Below are 8737 nucleotides of genomic sequence, written 5' to 3' on the forward strand. Positions count from 1 at the left end.
GCAGACTGCTGTGTTAGCAAGGAGGGAGGCTCCGGGGGAGATCCTCTCTTTTTCCTTGAGAGTTGAGAGTTTGATTATTATATGCCTTGTAGTAGTCTTAATTGGGATGATTCTGTTCAGTGTTCTCAGATCTTCCTGTACCTGGACATTTATATCTTTCTCAAGTTTTGTGAAGATTTTTGTTATTATTTCTCTATTTTTAAAAATTTATTTTAATTTTTTGAGATAGAGTCTTGCTCTTGTTGCCCAGGCTGGAGTGCAATGGCATGATCTTAGCTCACTGCAACCTCCATCTCCCAGGTTCAAGCGCTTCTCCTGCCTCAGTCTCCCGAGTAGCTGGGATTACAGGTGCCTGCCACCACACCTGGCTAATTTTTTTTTTTGTATTTTTAGTAGAGACAGGGTTTTGCCATGTTGACCAGGCTGGTCTCGAACTCCTGACCTCGTGATCCACCCGCCTCAGCCTCTCAAAGTGTTGGGATTACAGGCGTGAGCCATCGCGCCCAGCCTATTCCTTCTTTTAATAGATACAGGGTCTTGCTGTGTTACTCAGGCTGGTCTCGAAATCCTGGCCTCAAGCAATCCTCCTGCCATGGCCTCCCAAAGTGCTGGGATTACAGGTGAGAGTCACTGCACCCGGCCTATTGTTATTTCTTTGAATAAGCTTTCTATTCTTGCTCAGCTCCAAGAGCAGGCTGTTTAAAGGATGGCTGCCTCTAACGTTTGGTCCCTTTGCAAACACTTGATTGTCCATCATTCCACTTTCTGCCATGAGCTAAAGCAGCATGAGATCCTCACCAGACAGGCTGATGATCTTGGACTTCCCAGGTTGCAGAACTTTGAGCTAAATAAACCTCTTTTTAAAATAAATTATCCAGTCTCAGGAATTCTGTTATCAGCAACACAAAATGGACTAAGACAGAGTCTATTTCCAAATCAGGTCACATTCACAGGTACTTGGGGTTAGGATTTTCACATATCTTTTGGAGGGACATAATTCAATTTACAACATCTAAGCCCTACTTCAATTAAGGGCCCCACTTTCTCTGTCTAGTCTTGTATTATCTGACTCAATACTAGTTTCATTCCACTGTCCACCTACACCATTGCCCTTTGATTTTCTTGGACTTCTGATCTTATTCCTCCTTCATTTGAACTTACTAATGATACTTCAGTGCTAACACCTATGTTATTTCCTTAGTTATAATCACGTCAAGCACTTGCATTTTGAAATGCTACTTTTTTTTTTTTTTAATACTTTATGTTCTAGGGTACATGTGCATAACGTGCAGGTTTGTTACATATGTACACATGTGCCATGTTGGTGTGCTGCACCCATTAACTCATTATTTACATTAGATATATCTCCTAATGCTATCCCTCCCCCCTCCCCCTCCCCCACAACAGGCCCTGGTGTGTGATGTTCCCCTTCCTGTGTCCAAGTGTTCTCATTGTTCAATTCCCACCTACTGAAATGCTACTTTTAAAATAAATAACTTTTTTGTTTCTACATTATACCATTATATTACATTTAAAGAAATTATGTTGATTTTCAGAATGTGCATGAGTACGTTTTATTTTCTAGACACTTCTTCTCAGGAAGTATTTGTTAATAACAGGAGGCACTGGGTCTGATAGAATTAAAAATCAATTAGAAGCCATAGAAGAGGACTGAGCAAGTATCTTGAGGAAACTGATGTGGCAGCAATATGCAAGAGGACTTAAATGAGAGACTTATTATTATTTTTTTTTTGTAAATGAATGACTAGGAAAATGAATGAACCACTGATAAGAAAAAAACAAAACAAAACCAGAGTCCATTTTGTGAAGAAGATGTTAAGTATTACCTTGGATATATAGAATTTCCATTATTATCACCAAGCATTAATTGCATATGTGCTGAATATAAAGTAGTGTGAGAAAGGGCCCTTGTTCTAAAGCTGGGGAGATAAACCAAAGACTTCAAAAGAGAAAATATCAGTTACTCAACATCAAATGAGTGGAGCACTTTCTGAAACCAGGAGCCTCACTCCACCCCTCACTCCCATGCCTTGAGATTTGGATATGCCTCCTAAACAATGAAATGAGACAATGGCATGTAATCAATACAAGCTCCTTGAATGATGCAACACACTTTGTGATATTCTGTGACAAGGTGAAGGCAGAGGGACTATGCCACCTGAATGGCTCTCAGAACGATGAGTGTGAGCCAAGAGAAGGGCAGGGAACATGGATGAAGGAGAAAGACCACTACTGACATTCCTACAAGCTTGGGCATCCTACTTACCTGGGACCTGACTGTGTTAAACACAGGCACTGCAGCCTTGTCTCTGGGGCTTTTTTCCTGGAGATGAGCTGATCCGTGGGGAACAGGCCCTGTAGAGGAAGAAGGTAAGAGTCCTAAATGAGACATGATGGCCTTCGGGGTACCCTTTTTGGAGACTCAGCCTTTTCCCCCAAATGTTATGTTTGTGAAACATTCAAGAACTAAGATGTAGATTTTACTGTGTGAGAAAGAGCATCACAACTGCTCTCATTCTGTCAGAAATTCTAAAATTTTACAGCTTTAGGGTCTCTCACCCAAAAAATGGAGTGGGATTTATGAACTCATAAGGTGTTTTATAGTCATTCACTTTTACATAAAGAAAAAATAAAAATCATAGATAAAAATAAAGGGGAGGAAGAAGCTGGTGATAAAGGAAGGATCAAGGAGAGAACACAGAGGCAAAAGAAAGGATGTGGAGAGTAGAGAGATGAGACAGAGGGGAAACAGGAAAGCAGAAGAAAGGAAGATGAAGAAAGAGACAGGAAAATAAAGATATTAAAAAAAAATAGAGAAGAGATGTTAGCTATGAACTAGAAAAACTGTTAGGAGGTACTGATCCCAAAGAACCAACAATAATCAAAATGGCGATGATGACTGCACCATGCCAGCCACTGTGCTGTTACTTTAAAAGATTATTTCCAATCCTCAAAATAATCAAGAAGGTCCAAATTATTGCTGCCAAAATCCTAGGCACATTCAGAAGAATCACAGCTGAGTGCAGAGTACACACAGAGATCAAACAGATAATTGTTGACTAATTGAATGACCTATTAAATGACTTGCCTAGGTCACACAGTTGGCAGTTGGCACATGGCAGAGTACAAAATTATCAAATGAAGAGCACATGTGGTAATTCTAACCCAAAATGTAAAACAGAACATCACTTTTCTTTGCTCTGCTTTTCTTTGCTTCCGTAACGGACCACTGTGGAATCTTTTTATTGCTGTTGTTTCATTTCTAGAAGGAATAAAGTTTGCTGGAAAAAAAACAGCCTTGCCCCAATTCACTTTTACTATTATATGTACTTGTCCACAACACAAACATACTAAATAAACCAGCTTAAAAAGCACAGTGTAAAATAAAGCAGGTCTTTAAAAGTTTGTCCAGATACAGGGTTAGACAAAAAAATAAAACTTGATGTTGGTCAAAGGCTACAAACTTGCAGTTATAAGATGAATAAGCTCTGAAGACCTACGTACAGAATGGCCACTACGGTTAGTAATAATGTATTGTATATTTGAAATTTCATGAGAGTAGATCTTAGGAATTCTTACCTCAGACACATAAAAGGTAACTGTGAGATATGCAAGTTAGCTTGTGGTAATCATTTCACAATGTATACAAACTTGAGGACAAAAAGGCTGTGCAAGTGTCAGTGGTCAGCTCCCAGTGTCCTCACTAAACTCACTCTAGCACTCACCACTCACTTCTTGGGGGTTCTCTTGAGGAAGCTGTGGAGGTTCACACTTCAGGGTGGTTACCCCAGGCAGGAGCTGGAGGCTCGGACATTCCAAAGATACTCCTTGATATTCTGTCACCATTGGGCACATGTCCTGTCCCTGAATACAGACAAAGGCCTGGAAACAAAAGATTTATTTTGAAAAGGCATGCATATATGGACTGCATGCTAAGAGCCAGGCACTGTTCTATATGCTGAGGATACAGCAGCAAACAAGGCAGAAAAGATAGGCAAAGGATCCCAGTCCAGAAAAACAAAAACAACAAACAAGTGGATGTTTATAAACTAGCCAGTCAAAGTTTAATGAGGAACAGGATATGTACACCAACTCAAAATGTCTCCCACAGATTACTTAGTAATTACATAGGGGAAAATGGTAACTTTCTAGTGGAGAAATTTGACAGGTACCACTGTAACCTCATCAGTAATGGGACAAATCATCACTACGCACCTCCTGAAGTGATGCACTGAGAACACAACATTACCTCTGTGGTATTATAGCCAAAATGTGCAGCCTGAATCTGACCATGAGAAAATATAGGACAAAGTCAAATTGAGGGATATTCTCCAAAAAAACTAGCTGTACTATTCAAAAATAACAATGTCATGACAAAGAAAGACAGCAGCTATTCCAGATTCACAAAGACTAGAGATATGGCAACTAACTGCAATATGTGATGCTGGCTCGTATCCTGAATCAGAGGAAAATTATCATAAAGAACATTATTAGGATAACATGGCAAAATATGAATAAAGACTAAGGTTATATGACAGTATCATAATTTTAATTTCCCTAAACTTGATTTTTGTATTCTGGTTATACAACAGAATGTCCTCCCTCTTCAGAAATACACACTGAATGGCCGGGTGCAGTGGCTCACGCCTGTAATCCCAACACTTTGGGAGGCCAAGGCAGCATGATAACTTGAGGCCAGGCGTTCAAGATCAGCCTGGGCAATACAGCAAGACCCCACCCCCTCTACAAAAAATTAAAAATAAATTAGCCAGGCATGGTGGCACACACCTGTAGCCTCATCTACTCAGGAGCCTGAGGTGGGAGGATTGCTTGAGCCTTCCACCATTGCAGTTCAAGACCACAATGAGGCTATGATTGTACCACTGCACTCCAGCCCGGGCAACAGTGAGGTAAAGGAATATAGTGTTTGCAACTAACTCTCAAATGGTTTGAGGGAAAAAAAAACACTGCATGTGTGTATGTATGTGTGTGTATACATGTACATATGCATATTGGGCGGGAATGCACTTCCTTGCACAAGTGTGTACACAACAATGGGACTTCATGAAACAGATGTTAACAACGGGCAAATCTGGATGAAGAGTTTACAGGAGTTCTTTATTCTTCTAATACTTCTATAAATTAGAAGTTATTTCAAAATAAAAAGTTAAACATAAACTGATACATGTCCCCCTGTTCTTCTCCCGCACCACCACACACATTCTCTTCCCACCTGTTGTCCTGTGTCTCCACTTCCTGTCTCTAGATTCTCCAGCACTGTCACTGCCTCCTCTCCACTCTCCAGAGGATATGTCTTCACACAGGGCTGGAGCTCCTTGGGCAGGATGGTAAGGAACTGCTCCAGCACCAGCAGTTCCATTATCTGTTCCTTGGTGTGCATCTCGGGTCTCAGCCATTGATGACAAAGTTCTCGGAGTTGGGCTAGAGCTTCCCGGGGTCCATGAGCCTCCTGGTAGCAGAAATGCCGAAAGCGCAGGCGGCAAATCTCCTGAGTGTGGGAGCTGCCCTCCTGTGAGTTGCACACCTGCTCCCACGTGGGATCTTCCTCCTTCACTTTCACAAGGCCATCTTCATTTTCAGGAACAGGGCCTGGCAAAGCTTCATACATGTTGAGTTTAGAGGCTAAAGCTTCACTTAGCTTGGGGTCTGTGTTCAGAAATAGAGATCTGAGGCATAAGAATTGATCAGCAACACACAAATTCTAAGAGCTTCAAAACTGTGTGTAATCTACTTATATTTTTGTCCCACTGTAGGTAATGCTCAAAAGCTGAGCCTGCTTGCTTCTAGTTATCAGTGAAATGAATCAGAAGTATATTTTGAACTAGTACTAAAGAGTCTGAGTCCAGAGGTAAGGGATGTAGGATATGAGGGAAGAAGCGTCAGCAATAAGAACGCTCGAGTAGCTTGCACTTTAGCTGGGGAGAAGGGATCATTTTACCCATTGAGGAGGCAGATGGCTGCCTTCACGGGCAAATAATACAGTCTCAAAGGTCATCTATATCTGTGTAACTCTCACTGAATATTCCACTTTAAATGTAGGTGTAATAGACTGTTTCCAAAGTCTCCCATCCTCAAATACCTTTTGTGATGAGATTTTGCCACTGTTCTCATCAAGGGGTGGAGTCTATTTTTCCTTCCCTTGAATCTGTTCTGGCCTATGACTTGCTTTGACCAATGGAATATGGCAGAAATGACATTGTTAGAGAGAGAGTGCTGCTGTAGCTCTTGGCTCACTGCCATAAGACTGCCATGCTGTGAGAGGCCCAAGCTAGAAAGACAGAGGTCATGTGGATGAGAACCAAAATGACCAAGCTAAAGCCCAGCCAGGCCTAGTGCTCAAATAATTCACCAGCTGAATGCAGCTCTATTAGTAACTCCAGGTGAGACCAGTAGAACTACCTAGTCAACCTGCAGAATCCTGAGGAACAATAAACTGAAAGTTTGTTTTCAGTCACTAAGTTTAGAGTTTGATTTTTGATGCAACAACACATAAATGAAACAGTAGAAATGCATCAAGTTCTTTTCTTCCCTCTCTTCGTTTTTGCCTTTGTGATCTCCTTAGTCACACTTTCAATATATCTCTGTTCCCAAGAAGACTCAAATCTTTGGCTCCAGCTTGCTTTTTGCACTCCAAACCCACATCTTGAAATGCCAGCAGCTGTGGGCTTCTCCTGCCCTATAATTTCAACAGATCTCAAACTAAGATCAGAGTCCCTCAAAGCTGCATTCACTCTGTATCTCTCCATTTCTACTGGCATCACCATCATCTTCCATGCATTCAGTCTTTTAAACAGCCTCTGTATACAATCAGTGAATCAAGTCAATTCTTAAAAACGCCTCTTGCAGCCATTCTTTCCTTATTATTTTACTATCATTTTCATTCACTGTCACAATAATGTTATGGTATTCCTGACCAATTCCCTGCTTCTATGGTCACTGGATTAATATTCCCTAAAGCACAATTCTGACTATATTCAATTCTGACTATATTCACTCACACACACATAAACACATACAAAATTTTCATTAAACTCGTTGAAGTAAATTCAAACTCCCCAGGATCTAATCTTTACTGGATTTTGCTGATTTGTTTGTCACTCAATAAACATTTGGGGAGCACCTCATTATTTTCCAGGCATAAAGCTAACTCTGGAATAAAAGACTTAGTTCCTACTTTCAAGAAAGCCATGGTCTTCCCAAATTCCTTATCTCACTGCCATGCTAAGTACTCAATTTTTTTTCTACCCACTCTATACAGTCAGGACCCCCCTTCTAAAGGTAAATTCCCAAGGCCCAGCGCAAATGTTCTATGTGAAACCTTCCCTGGCCACCCCTAACCCTAACATATAGACAGGAAAAGTAAGCCACACAGGTAGAGATGGGTGTTCCCACGGAAAACTGCACCCAACCTTCATCTCCTCCATCTCGTATTACAGATCACCTAGCCCATCCCCACCCGGGTTCTTGAGGACAGGAGTTTATCTCTGCATAGACTCTAGAAGCCCGGCACGTACCTGGTATTCAACAAATACTGATGGACTTCTTCACGAAGGCACGTAAAGCGCCTGAGATGCCACAGCCAGCACCCTCAGGCGCACCCCAGAATGTATTTTTCTGAGATTACACCCAGCATCTAGCACCGCGCCAGTCACTGAATACTTGCGTGTCTAATTGTTGGTTAATGGACCAAAAGTTCAGGAACGCGCACAACAAAGACGTAGCCGACCTCGTGAAAGGCTCCCGAGGGAGCGCAGAGGCCCGGGGCTGCCCAGTCGGGAGCGCCGGTTTCCCCAGAGCCCAGGCCGTGCTACTGGCGGGCTGGCGGGGCTGATGGGTGTCGCCGGCGCCTCCGGCAGCTTGGCCGTCACAAAAGCTCCTCCCCTCGCCGCGCCCGCAGCCTAGTGGCGGAGTCTGGCGGGTTCCTTGCCTCTCTAGGAGCACGGCCGCTCGTCTCTCTGGTGATCCGGGAGGACCCCCGCTGCCACCTCCCGCCCCGCCCAGGTCGCTCTCCGCTGCCGGACCCCAGGCCCATCCGGACGGTGCAAGCACGCCCCACATTTATGTACATCATTTCAATTAAAAACCAACAGAGTGGTAAATGTCTTCGGGGTCATCACTAGTTAGGAGGTGAAACATCAATTAAAAGACCATTATAGTAAGCTGTACAAATTATTTTCTTTAAGTATACATAATATATGTACAATAAAAAAGTCAAGTTGCAGAAGGACCATAAAACGAAAAGTGTCCCACTCTTTAGAGTTAACCATTGTATTTTGTGCATATTTATCTAGGACACTACCTGTCACACAGTAGCACTTAATAAACATTTTGTTTAGTGAATAAGCATTTATACATTTTAAAACACTTATGGTATCATAATGTAATTTTGCACCTTAGCTCTTTTCGGTTAAGACAGCTTGGAGATCTTCACAGATCAGCTTATTCTTTAACAGCTAAGTAATATTGTATGAGTGTTCCATAATTTACTTAACTATCCTATTGATGCATACTTAGGTTATATTTTTTCTTTAAAAGCCATGCTAGAGGGAACATCATTCAATACCTTTATATTCTTTTAAGAATGTATTTCAACTTCTTCCTGGTTTAGTCTTGGAAGAGTGTAAGTGTCCAGGAAATTATCCATTTCTTCTAGATTTTCTAGTTGATTTGCGTAGAGGTGTTTATAGTATTCTCT

General features: G+C 41.8%; 1 protein-coding gene across 2 annotated transcripts in view; it reads right to left on the reverse strand.

Annotated features, from left to right (window-relative positions):
- Positions 1-7945, reverse strand: part of PGBD1 (piggyBac transposable element derived 1) — a 21059-nt gene extending 13114 nt beyond the window's left edge. The window contains exons 1-4 of one of the 2 annotated variants that reach the window (XM_011944898.1): positions 7557-7945; positions 5255-5688; positions 3747-3903; positions 2288-2376 (exon numbers count right to left, since the gene is read on the reverse strand). In XM_011944898.1, coding sequence (XP_011800288.1) covers positions 2288-2376; positions 3747-3903; positions 5255-5650 — 642 coding nt within the window. In that variant the 5' untranslated portion in view covers positions 5651-5688; positions 7557-7945. Of the gene's footprint in view, positions 1-2287; positions 2377-3746; positions 3904-5254; positions 5709-7556 lie in introns of both variants that reach the window. The other variant, XM_011944897.1, reaches the window with a different exon arrangement.
- Positions 7946-8737: the final 792 nt, after the last annotated feature.

Source organism: Colobus angolensis, unplaced genomic scaffold, assembly GCF_000951035.1.
Source record: "Colobus angolensis palliatus isolate OR3802 unplaced genomic scaffold, Cang.pa_1.0 Scaffold237, whole genome shotgun sequence".
Lineage (NCBI taxonomy): Eukaryota > Metazoa > Chordata > Mammalia > Primates > Cercopithecidae > Colobus > Colobus angolensis.